Raw genomic sequence first — 17,532 nt, 5'->3', positions numbered from 1 at the left:
GGCCTCACGTCGTCTCTTATTAATCTCATCCCTATTTTGTGCATACCGCTCTCTATCCCTGTGCCTTTTTTACTTCTTTAGGGTCTGTAATAAATGAGACAATTTAGCAGTCGAGCAACAAAACAAAAATATACTGATTAGGTACTGATCATCACCCAAGGATTGGGAGTTGCTTATATCCTGGAACGGGGTGCGCGTCCCGTTGGGAGTGGTTGGTGTCATACGAACTCCGCCAACTCTGTTAATGTGAAAAATGTCATCATACCATTGTACAGGAAGGTATAGAGTTTCATGTTCAACTACATCCTACTATTTACCATCAAAGTTTTCTTGTTGTGCGTATGGAACCATTTGAATTCAGTTTGCATTAATTATTTAGAACAATGGATCATGATGTAGTTGTTATGATAATTTGCAGAAAGATAACCAGATCAATCAAAGCAAATCGATGGATCACAATGCAGAGAGAAGGCAGCACCTTATACGGCGTACATCTTGTCGTCGCAGCCGTGGACGGGTGCCTCGGCGGCAGAGAGAAGGCATCACCTTATACGGTGTACAGCTTGTCGTCGCGGCCGTGGACGGGTGCCTCGGCAGCAGAGAGAAGGCAGCACCTTATACGGCGTACAACTTGTCGTCGCGGCCGTGGACGGGTGCCTCGGCGGCTGCAACTCTATTGGTGAAGAGCTCGTCGTCGCGGCCGTTGGCGGATGCGTCGACGGTTGCAGCTCTGTTGGTGAAGAGCTCGTCGTAGTGGCCGTTGGTGGATGCGTCGACGGCTGCGCAGGGCAGCGATGACGCACGAACTGCTAGACGTCTGGACGGCAACGTTGAACGGGAACAGATTGATATGATTTCCCTTAATTTAGTATATCTGTTGTTTGTTTCTGTATAAGGCGCTAGACGTGAACGGGGAAGATTGATATGACTTCCCCTAATTTAACATATCTGGCTTTTGTTTCCGTATAAGGTGTTGGACGCTAGACGTGCTTTTTTATTTTGAGCTGTGCGTGTCTTTTTGTTGTGTGTTCCGATTGTGGCAGAGTTTTCGTCCGTTTTAAAATATGCTAAACGTACATTTAAGGTGGGCCTGGCACAATCTTGATGGTTAGATGTAATTAAGAGATCTGATCAGAAGGTTATAATTCCTCCGCGGAAAATTGTGTAGCTTTGGCTGGGGGTGACGTAGCGATGAATACGATGGACTAGTAGTATAGATGACATGCTACTGGATTAGTCAACACTTTCCTGGTGAACCCATAACCAACCAGCCGGGTCCATTCCAGGAAAAATCTCGTCAAGACTTTCCCTCCAAACTTCACCGCTACTCATGCCGAGACCAAGGAAATTTCCAGCACCAAAAACGGAGCCACGACTTGGACGACGCAAGCACGAGTCGGCACCAACACCAACACCAACACAACACAACACAAGGTCGGTCCAGAGGGTCACATGGAGGAGGAGGCGTCCTCGCCAAACCGAAGCGAACGTGCGTGCCCCGTATGCCACGGGAGGAAAGGAAGGGCGCGACGAAAGCGGCACGGAAGCCAGCCAAATTTCCCGGTGCGGCGCGGGCCTTGTGATTGTCAGCAGCGAGCGGCCACCCACTACGAACCTGCAAGGATTCCGCGCCCCCCCCTCGTGCCGACTGCCGACTGCCGAGCCGACCTCCCGTCCCCCTCGGCGGCCGGCGAGGACCCGTTCCTGCCACGGCCGGCTTTGACCTCCCCCGCCTCGGAGCCAGCCTTCTAGTTCTTGGCCCGCCGGCAGCGAGCGATGCTCCCCAGAGGGCTACCCGCCGCCCGCTGCTGATCCTCCCGACTCCCCCCCGCCGGTCGTCGCCCAGGTCAGTCGGTGCTGTCAGATTCAGGTGATGTCTGTCCTCGGATTTCGGTCGACGCAAGTAGCGGCGCTAGTGGCGGCGATTTCGAATTTAGTATTCGTCGTGCTGGGTTAGTGGCCTTCCCCCCATGCCGTGCCGTCGTGCGTCCTCCTCGGAGCACAGTTACCCCCCTCCCTGCTCGCTTAGTGGCAGCCTAGGCCAGGAGGTGGGAACCGCACCACAACTCCGAGATTTCCCCGGCGCCGGCACTCCAATGCCCACCCCGCTCCCGCGGATTCCTCGCCTCTGATCTCTCCCCGCCCCGAGTCCGTTTCTTCTTCCTCGCGATTCGGCGCCCACAGCTACTGAGTAGCCAGCCGGCCGGCCGGCGGGGTCCAGTGCTGCTGGACGGGCCTGGATTGGGTTCTTCCTCCGTAGGTAAGGGAAACTGCTAGCTTGATTCGACAGTTCCTTGGTGGATTGATCCCTCGTTTTGCTGTGCCACCCAGCAATCGAGATCCGAACAGTTCCTTTTCCCCAACCTCAGCTCTGGTTGCCGCCGATCTGATTGCCGCGTCGTGCCCTGCCAATCCAATCATGGTACTATCGGGGTTCTTCTTCCTCTCCACTCCAGCTCGCAAGATCGATCTGAGTTGACTCAGGATTTATTTCTTTCTGTTTGGAAACTTGACTTGGTGCCCTGCCGCGGGCGCAGCTTGATTTTTTCCAAGCTAAATCTGTGAACCCCCGTATCCCACGTCATGCCCGCCGCTTTGACGCGGAATAGGAATCGAGTTCTCACCTCGCCTGGGAAAGTTGCTTCTTTTAGTATTGCATTCTCAGGGAATACCACCCTTTCTTGTGGATGCAGATGATGGAGAATCATCAAATCGAGATGGGGGCTCTCAAGGCGAACGGCCTGGATGTGCCCAACGGCGTGCTGCGGTCGAGCATGATCCCGTCCTGGAACCTGCACACGATTGTGAAGAGAGTATTGCAGAGCATCAGGACCGTCATATTCACGTCCAAGCTCAACTTGCTGATGCCCTTTGGGCCTGCGACGATCGTTCTGTACTACACTACGAATTGGCATGTAAGTGTGTTTTGTTCGTGGAGACTGATCTGTGTTGCAGTGCGTTAATTTGTACTGCCTCTGTAACTTCATATAAGACGTTTTTTGACACTATAACAATGTCAACAAACATCTTACATTAAGTTACGGAGGGAGTATATCAGTAGATGTGGGCTTTTTCAGTCCAAATAATAATTGCAAGTCAGACACCATTTGGGGGCCTTTGGCAAGAGCTTATGGTTGTACTCACTGATCTGCAGTAACATATAGTTTGTTCAGTAGTTCTCCCTATGCTGTAATGTCTCACCATAAAATTCGGTCAGAGTTCAACAGGTGGTTTAAGTACAGACGATCAGTGAATGCTGACATTGTTATACTTTATCAAAACTGCAGGGAGTGATTTTTCTTTTCAGCATGCTAGGAATAACACCATTAGCTGAGCGGTTGGGTTATGCCACTGAGTGAGTTCCAAACTCTCTACTTCGTTTCCTGACTTTGTTAAAATCTGACATCATTTTCTGTTCTCCAGGCAGCTCGCGGTATACACTGGTCCAACACGTATGTCACTTTTATCACTATGGTTTATGACTTATTGGAAATTGTAGTTTTTTAAATAAGAGCAACATCTTACTTTTCTCCAAATTGCAGTTGGAGGCCTTCTGAATGCCACGTTTGGAAATGCAACTGAGATGATAATAGCAATATATGCTTTGAAAAATGGGATGATCCGAGTAGTTCAGCAATCGCTATTGGGTTCTATATTATCAAATATGCTGTTGGTGGTTGGCTGTGCTTTCTTTGCTGGTGGTATTATTCATCGCAACAAAGACCAAGTCTTCAGCAAGGTGACGTTTGTGCGGTTGATTTTATGTTTTCCAAGGGAAATCTCTGATAGTGAACTCACAATTTTCTTTACAACAGGCAACTGCTGTTGTTAACTCAGGTTTACTGTTGATGGCTGTTATGGGGTTGATGTTTCCTGCTGTCCTTCATTTTACACATTCAGAAATACAGCAAGGAGCTTCTGAGCTTGCTCTTTCAAGGTTCAGTAGTGGTATTATGCTTGTGGCATATGCAAGCTATCTTTATTTCCAACTAAGTTCACGAAATAGCTCGTACAGTCAAATTGGCAGTGTAAGTGTGGTACCTCAATTCTTTATTCCTTGCTGATCATATGACTATAGCTCTGATATAAATGGCCTAGGCCCTTTGCTTGTAACAAACTCATATATTGGCGCTTTCAATTTGGAACACCATATGATAAACTAAATTTACTTGATAAAGAACTTACTAGGTTACTTCAAAAATAAAGCTGCAAACCATGCTTGATCATTTGCTGAATGTTTAACCAATGTTATGATATTGCAGGAAGAAGTGCCTAATGAGGATGCCACTGAGGAAGATGAAGAGGTAGAGATTAGCATGTGGGAGGCTATTGCGTGGCTTGCAGTGTTAACGATATGGATTTCTGTCCTTTCTGAGTACCTGGTTAATGCCATTGAGGTATTCTTTTTCTCCCCCAGTACGAAAAGACAAAGCAAACTTACCAGTTTTTCTTCATATGTTATAAGTGAAGTTGGTTAAATCTAACCTAGTTGATAACATAAGCAAATCCCTTATGTTAATAATGTGCACTCAATGTGTCAGGGAAAATGTGCCTCTTCAATTTTTAAGTCACATATAACTTGTATCCGTACATTATTGGTCTACTAATTGATGGTCAAAGTTAAATCTTAAAAAGCGTGCATGACTTGTAAACTGGAACAGGGAGGGTACCAATATATTTGTAGTTTACAGGTTAACTGTATACCTCTGCAAGTATGTAATCGGTTGCTGTTTTGCTCTATTGCTGTCAGGGAGCATCCGATTCATTGAACCTACCAGTGGCTTTTATCAGTGTTATTTTGCTTCCTATCGTGGGCAATGCAGCAGAACATGCTAGTGCAATAATGTTTGCCATGAAAGATAAGCTCGTAAGTGTTTATATGTGTTTACTGTTTATATATATTTTTCCCTTCAGCATCCTCCTAACTATTCTTGCATTTGCGTTTTCTGCTACAGGACATAACAATAGGTGTTGCAATTGGATCGTCAACACAGATATCAATGTTTGTGGTAATGCTTTTGAACTTAATATCCCATTGTGATATCTGTGTGAATGTTTGCACTTGTTTATTAGGGAGTAAATGTGCTACTGGGCTGCGTTGTTTATTGATTACTGCTATTCCTCCACATTCTGTTCTGTTCTGCGTATCATGTCTAATTTATTCTTTGTGAAATTTGACATATGTTGTCAATACAGATTCCATTTTGTGTTGTCGTTGGTTGGATGATGGGGCAAAAGATGGACTTGAATTTCCAACTATTTGAGACAGCAACTCTCTTCATAACAGTGCTTGTTGTGGCATTTATGCTACAGGTAAGTTCTTAAGTGGGTACTAAGAGTCTTTTGGTTAAACATAAACATGCATGGCGGGTTTGTAAGGTGTTTTCTACTCCTTGAAGGACATATTTCTAGTTTACCCTTTGTGCTGATGTGTTGGGGTGCTACTTCCATCCATGTTGGTAAAGCTTCAGTATCGTGGGCTTATTTTGTTTGCCTTTGTATTTTCTGCAGGATGGCGTTGCGAACTATTTGAAAGGACTTATGCTGGTCCTGTGTTATCTAATAGTTGCTGCCAGTTTCTTTGTCCACGTCGACCCACAAGCCAGTAAGCATTAATTCGTCGGCTATATATAGATTTTCTTCTTGTTTTCATGATTGAGGCAGCAGACGCCTGCATGCTGCATGTCATAAGTATTAACAATGCGACTCTTATGCAGGCGATGATGATTGACGCCACCACCAACAACAAACACTGTAATTACTGTACCAAATACCCTCGATGACTCGCTAATCTTATTCCGGTAAGCCGCCACCGCTCCCCCTCTAGTAAAGCCCTGCCTGTCCGAAGCAGCATCCTGACTGAAACGACGGCACGGCGACAGCAGCTCATTGCGCGGTGGTCCCTTCATAGCCAAACTGCTGTGGGATTAATCTGTTAGATTTTCTTGCGAATTAAGTGAAGCTTTGAGGAGGGGCGCCAGTGGTAGTCACCATCTTAATGTACACAGAAGCAACAAGCCCGCCTGCCCGCCCGCCCTAAATCTGCTGTATTCGATTTATTGAATTGAATAGTTAAAAGGCCCTTTTTTTTTCTTCCTCTGCTTTTCTTTCTTCTATGGGGTGGTTTGTTGGTTCATCAGTTATACATATACATACATCAGACAGGCAGACTCACATACGTGTGAATATTGAGACGGGCCGCTTTTTATGGTGGTTTTTTCCTTTTGAGATAAAATTTTATGGTGGTCGTTTCTATTGTATGCTGCCGTGAAGCTGTGTGTGCTGGTCGGTAGGGCTACCGGTGGGACTGTACGTGGGCGTCCCACCTACAGAGTGGGTTGTGGTGGGACGCCAACAGCCCCACTGGAAGTTACATGTGTGTAAGCAGGATCCACATAAGAAATGCATCCATATTTCGAGTTCACAAACTGCAGGCTACAGGCAAACACTAGAGCAAGGTCTTCGTGCTGGCTACAACACTAGTGAAATCATCTGGAAATAATACAACTTTGGTTTAGGCAACAGGCAACCAGATTGTACACCATTGGCTTCAGAAGTGAACATCACTTGCTTCACAAATAAACAGCACAAATGACAGAAATTTTGTGAACCCAGACACAACACAGAGTACGTGGTACGCGTCTGGCATCTGGTCTGGTACGTGTCTGGCGGCTGTTCACCATTACATAGAACATAGGTCTTGTTGCAGAATCTTTTTGCAATTCAGGTTTCGTTGCAAAAAAAAATCAACTACTCCTTTTGGCAACAAAGCAAATGCGTTACATGATCTCATGGTCATAGGAATGTATACTTGACATGCAGAAAACAATAACAACAAAATAACATGATCACATGCTACGTTTATAGTTTGGGTCGTGTCCATCACATCATTCTCCTAGTGATGTGATCCCGTTATCGAGCGACAACACTTGTCTATGGTTAGAAAACCTTAACCATCTTTGATTAACGAGCTAGTCAACTAGAGTCTTACCAGGAACAGTATTTTGTCTATGTATCCACACATGTATTTATGTTTTCATTCAATACAATTATAGCACGGATAATAAACGATTATCTTAAAACATGAAATATAATAATAACTATTTTATTATTGCCTCTAGGGCATATTTTCAACAGTTGCCAGCCGGGGTGAGGCCGTAGGCGGATTTGTACTCGCGTTGTGCAGCCTCCATGCGGCGTTGGGCGGATGCGAGGGTGGTGCCCTCCGCGAGCAGTTGCTTGCGGGTCGTTTCCAGCTCAGCCGTGGCTCGGTTGGCCGTTCGCGCGATGGGGGTGCTCAGCCCCTAAAGTGTGGAGCGGAGAGGATCGGAGGTACCAGGGCGAGCCGCGGTGGCGGTCGCACGTGCCTCGACTCTGGCGCGAGCTGCAGCAACGACTGTGTCCGTCTGTGCCCTGGCGCGACCGGTGGGTTGGTGTAGTCCAACCTCGAGACGGTCGCTCCCGCGAATGATGGTGGGTTGGTGTAGTCCAACACCTCGCTGGGGTACTCGTCGAAAGCAGGCGTGCCGTCAAGCCGCAGCTTGCTTATGAGGTCGCAGAGGTCGTCAACGTCGAACAAGGCATGGCTATGGCACGACTCGTGAGGAGAAGCTACGACGAGGCATATAGAGGAGGTGGATCCGAGGCTCAATGCCGCAGAATCTTCCGCGAGGGAGAGCTCTACCAGCGTGCTGATTAGTCCGGACGCGATGCGTCCGACAGAGTTGGCGAGGGGTCCCGCTCGGAGCGTGATTCCAGCCGGCGCCGCGGACGGCCCCATGTTAGACGCCAACTGTCGTCGTTTTCCCACGACAGATTCCATGAGGTGGCTAATCGAATGTGGTTGGGGCCGTAAGAATGCCGACGAGCTCCGAAAACGGGATTGGAGACGAGCGGTGCGAGACACACGATGTACCCAGGTTCGGGGCCCTCCGTAGGAGGTAACACCCCTAGTCCTGCTTGTGTTTGTTGATAAACCGGATGGGGCTACCATGTGCTCCTTGAGCTATATGATGGAGCAGGAAGAAGGAGCTGGGAGCTCTCTTTGCCTCTCATGTGTGGTGTGTGCGTGTGTTTTGCCGACCCCTTGCATGGGGTGGTACCAGGGGGTTTATATGTCAACTCCCTGGCATAAAATAGGTATAAAGGGTACCGACCGGGACCCAGCTAACAACCTCTCAAGCCGGCCAGGGGGGCCATTGGCTGGAGAAATCTTGTCACATGTAGGGGCCCACCGGCCAGGCGTCGCCATTCGTGCGTGCTTGTTACGCAGCAGCATGCGCCGCACTATGCAGCGTCGTCTTATGTAGCCGTTGCGGTCAGCGGTATGGCCGGCTGCACTGTTGCCACGCCGGGACAACTAATGGAGTGGACGAGGGCGTGCCTGCCACTGTGTCGCCTCGGCTAGTCGTAGTCGGCGACGGTCAGTGGTACAACCCCCTCCATTGTAGCCACGCGCGGTCAGGTCAGCGATGCCTGAACCGCAATAGCCATGCCTTTGATTTTGATGCTCGTGACGCGGTTTGTCAAGGCGATGTGACTGGAGCTGACCCGCCCGCTAGCAGGATGTTGAAAGGACGTGGATGTCGCCTAGAGGGGGGTGAATAGGCGCTTTAAAATAATTAAGGTTTAGGCTTGAACAAATGCGGAATAAAACTAACGTTTAATATGTCCAGCACAAAACCGACAAACAACTAGGCTCACCTATGTGCACCAACAACTTATGCTAAGCAAGATAAACAACTAAGTGATAGCAAGATATATTACAATAAACAATATGTCTATCACAAAGTAAAGTGCATAAGTAAAGGGTTCGGGTAAGAGATAACCGAGGCACCGGGAGACGATGATGTATCCCGAAGTTCACACCCTTGCGGATGCTAATCTCCGTTAGAGCGGTGTGGAGGCACAATGCTCCCCAAGATGCCACTAAGGCCACCGTAATCTCCTCACGCCCTCGCACAATGCAAGATGCCGTGATTCCACTAAGGGACCCTTGAGGGCGGTCACCGAACCCGTACATATGGCAAACCTTGGGGGCGGTCACCGAACCCGTACATGTGGCAACCCTTGGGGGCGGTTACCGAACCCGTACAAATTGCTCGGGGCAATCTCCACAACCTAATTGGAGACCCCGACGCTTGCCCGGAGCTTCACACCACAATGATTGAGCTCCGAGACACCACCAAGCTTCTAGGACACCAAAGCATCCGCGAAGAACAATATCTAGGGTACTAAGTACCAAAGGTAATAAGCTTCTCAAACTTCACTTCCACGTATCACCGTGGATAACTCAACCCAATGCAACTAATGCAATGGCAAGAACACACGAAGTGGTCAAGTCCCTCACACTCAAATCCCTCCACAACAACGAAAGCTATGGAGAAATATGAGAGGAAGAACAAGGAGCTCACAAAGAACTCCAAGATCAAGATCCAAGGGGTTCCCCTCACATAGAGGAGAAAGTGATTGGTGGAGATGTGGATCTAGATCTCCTCTCTCTTCTCCCTCAAGAACAAGAAAGAATCATTGGAGGGATTGAGAGTAAGCAAGCTCTAAGAATGTCAACAATGGAGGTAGAACAAGAGCTCAACAGATGGATAAGGCCAAGAGGGAAGAAGACCCCCTTTATATAGTGGGGGAAGGAACCAGGGGCGGTACTACCGCTAGGGCCAGCGGTACTATCGCCAACTCTAGCGGTACTACCGCTAGGTCCAGCGGTACTACCGCTCGCCACTGAAACAGCCATAACTTTCGCATACGAGCTCCGAATCGAGCAAACCCAAGCTTGTTGGATTCAGGACGACAAGAGCTATCCAAACAGGGAATGGAAATCTTAAGACCATGCAGATATGAAAATGCCAATGATATAGAGATGTGAGTCCTCTATGAATGAAGAACTGGCAAAAACTCCAACATCGAAAACATCATAGTAGATGCACATGGACTCCGTTTTCGATGAACCCGAGCTTGTCACGAAGATGACCATAAGCTCTAAAACTCACAAAGAGAAACACCAAACAAGAACCAAGAAGTATGATGCAAGGATGCAAATGGTTTGAGCTCTCAATGAACGATACGATCAAGCTACTCACTTGAGAGCCCCCCTTGATAGTACAGCAATCTATCCTAACCAGAAAACCTATCAAGGGCAAACCTATACCTTGCACCTCGTCCTCTTGAGCTAGATGATGATGATCTTGGCTTCCTCAAGATGGACCACCTTTCTTGATTGTGTTGGCTTGATGAAGACTAGTTGATTGCTCCCCCATACTCACTATGGGTGAGCCACTCTTCAACATATCTTCACAAGTCCATTGCCACCACAATGGACGGCAAGCTTCAAGCATGCTATCTTCGTGTTGATCCACTTGAACTTGCACATCGCAATCTTGATGACGATCACAACTTGACGTCATACTCCATGGGTTGTATGAGATCTTCCCTTTGACGCAAGCCCATGGAAACACACCTAACCCCCACATAGAACTCTCACGAAGACCATGGGTTAGTACACAAACACGTAATGGACAATGCTTACCATACCATGGGATCACTTGATCCCTCTCGGTACATCTTGTACGCTTTGTGTGTTGATCATCTTGATTTACTCTTTGTCTGAGATCTTGATCAACCATGTGTCTCTATGACCATTCTTTGGATAATACCTTGAATACCATCTTGGTCATCATATAAACTCCTTGAACCCAACAAATGGACTTCAAGAAGTGCCTATGGACAAATCCTATAAATGTAACTTAAGGCAACCATTAGTCCATAGGAATTGTCATCAAGTACCAAAACCACATATGGAGATATATGCTCTAACAGATGTAGTCGAGCCGGACGGAGAGCGGCCTTGCCTGAGCCGGCTCTACCATGTAGCCGCCCAGGAGGAACCGTCCCTTCATGGAGAAGTGGTCGTCCTGTGTATGTTTTTGGAAGGGGAATGGAGAAGTGCTAGCTTTTGATCTACCCCGGGGTTATCCACCCGTCAGTAGTGCTTGGTGAAGCCCTGACGGGATTGCTCCACCACCATCTCCACCACGATATCGTGCTGGTTGGGATCCCATCTATTTCTCCTTCCTAGCTTGCTGGATCAAGAAGGAGGAGACGTCATCGAGCCGCACGTGTGCTGAACATGGGGGTGTCATCCGTTCGACGCTTCATATGATTGGATCATGAAGATTGTGACTACTTTAAGCGCATGATACGTGCTTCCTCTTAACGATCTACAAGGGTATGTAGACACACTCTTCCTCTCGCAGCTATGCATCTCCATAGATAGATCTTGCGTGTGCATAGGATTTTTTTGTTTCCCATGCAACGTTCCCCAACATTAGCGACTCCACGAAGGGCTCTACCCACAAAGGGTCCACGAAGAGACAACCTTGTATGTGCCATCATGGATTACGTCCACAAAGGACTAGCCTCAGTCGGGGTAGATCTTCACGAATTAGGCGATCTTCTTTCCCTTACAAACTTTATGGTTTAACTTCACACGATTTGGAGTCTCCCAAGTGACATCTAACCAATATAGGATACGTCACTCTCCAAAACATAATAGATATCATGTTGATGATAGACTCCTTGCTCTTGTGATTCAAAATATAGTCTCCTCAACACTCAATCACTCTCTCACGGAATTTGGCTTGGTAGAAGAGAATGATTGGATGGAAAACAACTTGGGGAAACTAGAAATCAAGGATCTCATGGTAGGAATGGAATCCCTTGATCTCAACACATGAGCCGGTGGTTCTCTCTTAGAAAATGAATGGTGGAAATGTAGTTTCGTTCTAATGGCTCTCTCTCCAAGTAGGTGGTGGTGGAGTTAGATTTATAGCCTCCATAAAAAATTCAGCCGTTACAACTTTTGTGCACAACTCAGTGGCACCGACATAAAATCTCGGTGGAACCGATCAGTGCAAAAGGTTTCAACTTTTGGCTTTTTGATGGGACTGAACGAATCCACTGGAAGGTTTTGAGATGAAATCAACCGATTACATCAACTTGGTCGTTGCACTTCGGTGGGACCAAATGCCATCTCGATGTCACCGAGTTTTTAGGGTTTGGCTTGTTGTTGTGTCTTGAGTAACTCGATGGGACCGTGTTGACTTTTAGGGTTTTGGACAGATTGAATTGAGAATGTAGTTGAGGGTATTTCGTGGCAAATCTCTAAGAACTTGAGCAACTGAGTCATCATCAAAACCAGATCCCTTCTTAATAGCATTAAGTTTTCTATGGACTCAATGTGATGAATGATCACTCAATATAAATTTTGGAGTCTTGAAGCTTTTGCCAATGTGTTTCATATTAGTTTACGGAGGGAGTAGCTCATAGGCCACGATATCACAATGATCAAACATGACCTTCCAATATTTGTTGCCGTATCAACCACTCCGTGAAAATTGCTGCTGATCCCATAACCCCGACGGAAACCAAGAGAACATGCATGCAAACTAGTGTTTGGAGATAGAAGTTGAACGCGCTAGCCGCTAGACATACTCGTAACTTGGATGCATAAGAGTCACCCCGTCGGCCCGTGCGAACGCATTGGTTTCAGAAAACTATGGGCACCGGCCGGCGCGCACCGTTGCCCTCGACCGATCTTGCACCGATGCATGCAGCCAGCGAGAAGCGGTGGCGATCCGAGCACGCAACGCGACCACGCCGCGGCACCAGATCCCAAGCGCGCGCACGAGCGGGGACACCGTCGATCGATGCGCGCACCGGTGACGGCCTCCGCCTCGTCGGCCGCGCGTTTCTCTCCGCCGCTCGCGCCAGCACGGGTGCATGGAGCGCGCGGCACTTCTTAACTGGGCACTCCGGTCCGGGAGTTCTCGGAGGAGTACGTACGCTCGGTCACGTAGTAGGTACACCGTGCCCCGCTCATGCCACAGACATGTTGCGCGCCTACTGCAACCCTGCGCTCCCTAACGAAAAGGCTGCGGAAGTACTAGAATCCTACATCAAGTGGTACGTGCACGCATACACTGCTACGACGCAGAAACGGGAAAAAGGAAAACGTGGTACACGTACTGCACGTACGTACGTCCTACGCGCGCGCTACCGCCTAGCTACGAGCCACAGCATCCGTCTTAACTGCGGCGCTAGTGCAGCAGCCATACACTAGCTAGCAGTAGCACTTGCAGCTAGCTAGCAGGTCCACGTACTACGTGACGTGCGTACGTGCACCTCGAATAAATAACATCAAATCCGTCACAGTGTTCTGGGGTTAACCGTTAGGCAGCCCGCATCACCTCCGTCGCGGCCTCGCAGCATTCCTTCTTTTTTTTTCCAAAAAAAAAAAAGAAAAAGTGGCAGCCGGTGGCTTTGGGACAAAGCTAGACGGACCGACCTACACATGTGTCGCTAAGACCGATCACCGTGCACGTGAAAATGCATATACTATGGCCACCCCCATGTCGCACACGAAAAGAGAGGATCGATGCCTTGTTTTGTAAGACAACGGGAGACATTTCCTCGCAGACAACTCGGACACAACATCGATCATCTGGAACATACTGCTGCTGCTGCTGCTACTACTAAAATATCGACGATTCTAAAATCAGAGACCACCGCCGGGCGCCGGGCTATCGCTGGGTGGGTGTGGATTCCATACGGAGGTAGGTCGCTGCTGATGGCTACTACTATAAGTGGAGCTAGCTGTTCCATAGAAATCACAAGCACTGTGTATATGGTACATCAACAGAGGTACTGTACGACGGGCGAGCGAGACCGGCCCGTTGAGATGGGTTTGCAAGGAACGCACGGCCCCTCCTCTGCACGCCTCTCTGACTCCGCGGAACAAAGTTGCCGGCGCACGCACAGTGCACGCAGGTCTACGTGCGCGCGCGCGTACAGGCATGCATAGTGTGCGTACTGCGTATAAGATGAGATCTGGACACCCAGCTGCCGCAGTCCCGGCAGCGTGGCATGCATGGCATGCAGGCACGCTCCCTCGTACGCTTGCTCGCGATATCCACCCGTGCATGCAGGGATGTACATATACACTGATATGTCCCAAGATAGTTACTACTAGTACAGTACGTTTCACGGTTTTTTCTTGCAGAAAACCAAGACACAACATGGATCATGCACCCCGGTTGCAATTTTTTTAACACAATACAACGTGTTTATATACACGTGCATATCCTCAGTTACTCATCCCTATAAACACACATGTCTTATTTTAATGAACACTTTTAAAAGATCGAGCTGACATACCATCTTAAGATTTACGAAGTCATCATAGTCACATCGTCGTCGACGGAAACGTCTTCTTCATGCATAAAAAACATATTGTTAAAAATCCTAAAATATATCTATAAATAATGCAAGCACCAGACTTAAGAGAGCACTGTGCGTCTAACCATCCAATCACATATTGATTTGCATATCCGGTTGCAGTTGTTGGAACGGACATCAATTATAAATCATTGTGCTAAAAATAACATAAAATCGAAGACCACCGCCTAGCCATCGTTGCGTGGCCGAATGACTGAATTCCATACCGTGGTAGGCAGCCTGGTTGACAAATGGTGCTAGCTATGCATAGAAATCACCGTGTAACTCTGCAAGTACACGAACGAACCGTGCATAGCTAAATTTTTTTATTGTAAGAGCATCTGCAATCGGACTTGACAAATCTGACTGTTCAAACGCCCGGAGACACGTCCTGACCAATCGACATGCACTCACTGATAACACCTCATATTTGATCCTATGCATCTGAATACCTCATATTTCATCCATATATCCATACAAGTCATATAAAAGAGTTCTTATGTACTATGCTTACATCACGTTACGCTAACCTTCATAGCCAAAGATGTCCACGACGTCCGAGCCGGGCACCGGGTAGATGGGCGTGTATGAAGACTCCGGCTCCTCCTCCTCCTCCTCATCCATAGTCACAGGCACCTCGAAGCATCTGTAGTGTGCTCCACCTTTATCTCCTGTAGAAGACGACGCTTCGCCTTCTTCTTCGCTTTCGGCCGAAGGATATTGAGGATCGTGTTCCTTCGCCTCCAGATCCATGGTGCCGGCGTCCCTCATGTCCTCTTCCTCCTCCTTCTCCGTCCTCGTCCTCCTCCTTCGAATTTTTTGCATCCGGAGGTAGCCCCGCGGCTATCCGGGCTTCGTGTCTTGACAGGACATGATCAAGGAGCTCCAGCCGGCGCTCGAGTATTAGATAAATTTCCCAATGGTTTCGGGGCATAACTACTAGCGGCAATTGGCGAACGACAAGTTTTAAGTGTTGGACGAAGTGAGGAAAGTGTCGGTGGCGACGGACACGAGGGAGGAGGTGGTTTGGGTTTGATGTCGACGATTGGCTTAAATAGTCAGGCTAGGGCTATACGAGGCCCGCCGGAGCGGCGCGACGTGGCGACGGGCGTCGGACCGTCGAATTCCTGGGGCGATTCCGTGTGTGTCTTTATCGTCAGTTTGACGTGGTGAACGCACCCGAACGCCTTCATATTCGTCATAGATTTAGGTTAAATATGAAAGATGTTGATCAGTCCGGACTTTTGAGCCCGTTTGATGACTCCATCACATTGTATTTTTGTGATCGAGCCGTCTGTCCGGACGTTTTATGCGGGTTTGGATCTTTCAATTATAGATGCTCTAAGCTAGTTTTTATTTCCCTACATTTTACGTACAAGCTAACTAAAGATGCAGTAAATCAACAGAAGTACAGGCGTACAGCCCGTTGAGATGCGTTGCAACTTGCAAATTGCAACCCAGAGAACGGGAGAAAACGACGACACCCAAGGCCAGCCACACGTACATACGTACAACGCACAGCCGAAGAAGGGCCATGGATCGCAGAGGACACGGCCCCATCGACTTCGATCGTCGTCTTCCTCCCGATCCTTCCCGCGGAACAAAATTAAGTTGTCTGCGCACAGTGCGTGCAGGCGTACGTGCACGCGCACTGTGCGTACGTACTCGCCACCCGCGCACTGTCTGCGCACTGCAGCCCCGGCAGGGCGGCATGCAGGCACGGCACGCTCGCCGGATCCGATCGATCCATGCATGCAGGGACGTCCGTCCGTCCGTCCGTCCTCCTTCATGCAACCATGTCCACATGCATGCACAGGCATAAATGATGAAACCAGGCAGCCATGGCTAGCTCCTGCCCCCTTGCTACCCATGAACAGCACCTCGTCGTCCCGGCTAGACAAAAAAGCGCAAGGCAGAGGAACACGCGCGTCAGGGTCCATTATTATCCCCGCACTGTTCCACCAAACAAAGACCACCCTACGTACGTGCTCCCCATGCAACAGATTTACTTAACTGTCGGTGCTCACTTGCATCATCCTCTAACCACTATCGATCGATGGATCACCTCCATCGGTCGAGCTGCTGTTCTGCACTGGCATTAAGATGGGTTTTACACTTTTTTACTACTCACACATGCAACTACTATACCACGCATGCATGCATGCACCGGCACGTACCGGCCGGGGGCCGGAGCGGGAGATCAGGAGTAATCAAATCGATCAGCCCGGCCACCACTATATATACGGCCGGGGGGCACACGATCACGTAGTATACGGTGGTGGTGGTGGTGGTGGAGTGGTGGGCGCCGTGCATGGCGGCGAGACGCAGCAGGATGGAACGACCGGCGGAGGGTCAAACGGCGAGCCGATCGGCAACCGCGCGCTGCGCTATGTGGTCGTGTGCCCCTTCTCACGGATCGTGAGAACAGACTCCCGCTTCCCTCGCCCCCACTATTTAACTCTTGCGTGCACGCACGGCACGGACGCACGCACGGGCTCCGCTTCCCGGACCAACACACGACCATCTATGCCCTGCAAACAGCAGGAAGCTGTAATCGATCTGGGTCTGGCCTTTGTTTATGCATCCATGCCTCGGGCCGCTCTGCAAGATAACCCTGTGTATATATTTTGTGTGTGTGTGTGTGTGCACCGCCGTTTCTCCTTTTCTCACCTCGCAAGCAACCCTGCTGGCACACTGGCGATTTGATTCAGCCCTGTCAATGGGCTTCACTGTTCGTCTTGGAAGGAGGCTTCTCCAAGTTGCCTTTCAACGTGCATAGCACGTACGTATGTACGTATGAGAGTTAATTAGCACGTGTGGAATTCTTGTTTTTTGAGAACGTGTGGCGTGAAATGCCAATACGTACGTACGTACAAATTCGAGGGTATATATAGTTAGGCATGGTGTTGGTGTTATACGCCGGTGCACGGCATCGCCGGCTGCACAAGTCGTGTACGTGACAGCGTTTTTATATGCGTGTAGGAATATTTTGGCGGACACTCGGGAATTATTTAATGAAGGAAGTTGCAACCCTAGCTAGGAGCTAGAGCTCCTCAGTCTCAGTCCCATCATCCGTCGCCGGGCTGGCCGCCTATAAAGCCTCCCTCACTTGGCCGCAGGAGAACTCACACTCAAGACCAGTCCACGGAGCCCTTCCCCTAAACCCCACACGCAACCGCCCACCACAAACTCCGGCCGCCGGCCGGCCCGGCCCTCGGCTTCGACCCAGTCCAACCAAGATCAGTC

General features: G+C 49.0%; 1 protein-coding gene across 2 annotated transcripts; it reads left to right on the top strand.

Annotated features, from left to right (window-relative positions):
- Window positions 1–1,464: 1,464 nt before the first annotated feature.
- LOC123428098 (vacuolar cation/proton exchanger 3) lies at window positions 1,465–6,208 on the top strand. Of its 2 annotated transcripts, none has more exons than XM_045112264.1 (12): window positions 1,465–1,846; window positions 2,694–2,915; window positions 3,288–3,355; window positions 3,424–3,452; window positions 3,543–3,739; window positions 3,816–4,028; window positions 4,263–4,397; window positions 4,751–4,867; window positions 4,956–5,009; window positions 5,197–5,313; window positions 5,512–5,605; window positions 5,718–6,208. In XM_045112264.1, exons 2-12 carry the CDS (start codon window positions 2,694–2,696, stop codon window positions 5,729–5,731), a joined length of 1,260 nt encoding a protein of 419 aa, XP_044968199.1. In that variant the 5' UTR covers window positions 1,465–1,846; the 3' UTR covers window positions 5,732–6,208. The 2 variants fall into 2 exon arrangements, with proteins under 2 accessions (XP_044968199.1, XP_044968200.1); XM_045112265.1 differs by lacking the exon at window positions 1,465–1,846 and adding an exon at window positions 2,008–2,260.
- The last annotated feature ends 11,324 nt before the right edge of the window (window positions 6,209–17,532 follow it).

The sequence above is a fragment of the Hordeum vulgare genome, chromosome 2H, assembly GCF_904849725.1.
Source record: "Hordeum vulgare subsp. vulgare chromosome 2H, MorexV3_pseudomolecules_assembly, whole genome shotgun sequence".
Taxonomy (NCBI): domain Eukaryota; kingdom Viridiplantae; phylum Streptophyta; class Magnoliopsida; order Poales; family Poaceae; genus Hordeum; species Hordeum vulgare.
Note: the sequence above shows the minus strand (reverse complement) of the source record. Positions and strands in the feature narration are given on the sequence as shown.

Coding starts and splice junctions, on each gene's coding strand:
- LOC123428098 (XM_045112264.1), top strand. CDS start 2,694: ATGATGGAGAATCATCAAATCGAGATGGGGGCTCTCAAGGCGAACGGC. Junction 4,029..4,262: donor CGTACAGTCAAATTGGCAGT/GTAAGTGTGGTA, acceptor ATGATATTGCAG/GAAGAAGTGCCTAATGAGGA. Junction 4,868..4,955: donor TTGCCATGAAAGATAAGCTC/GTAAGTGTTTAT, acceptor TTTCTGCTACAG/GACATAACAATAGGTGTTGC.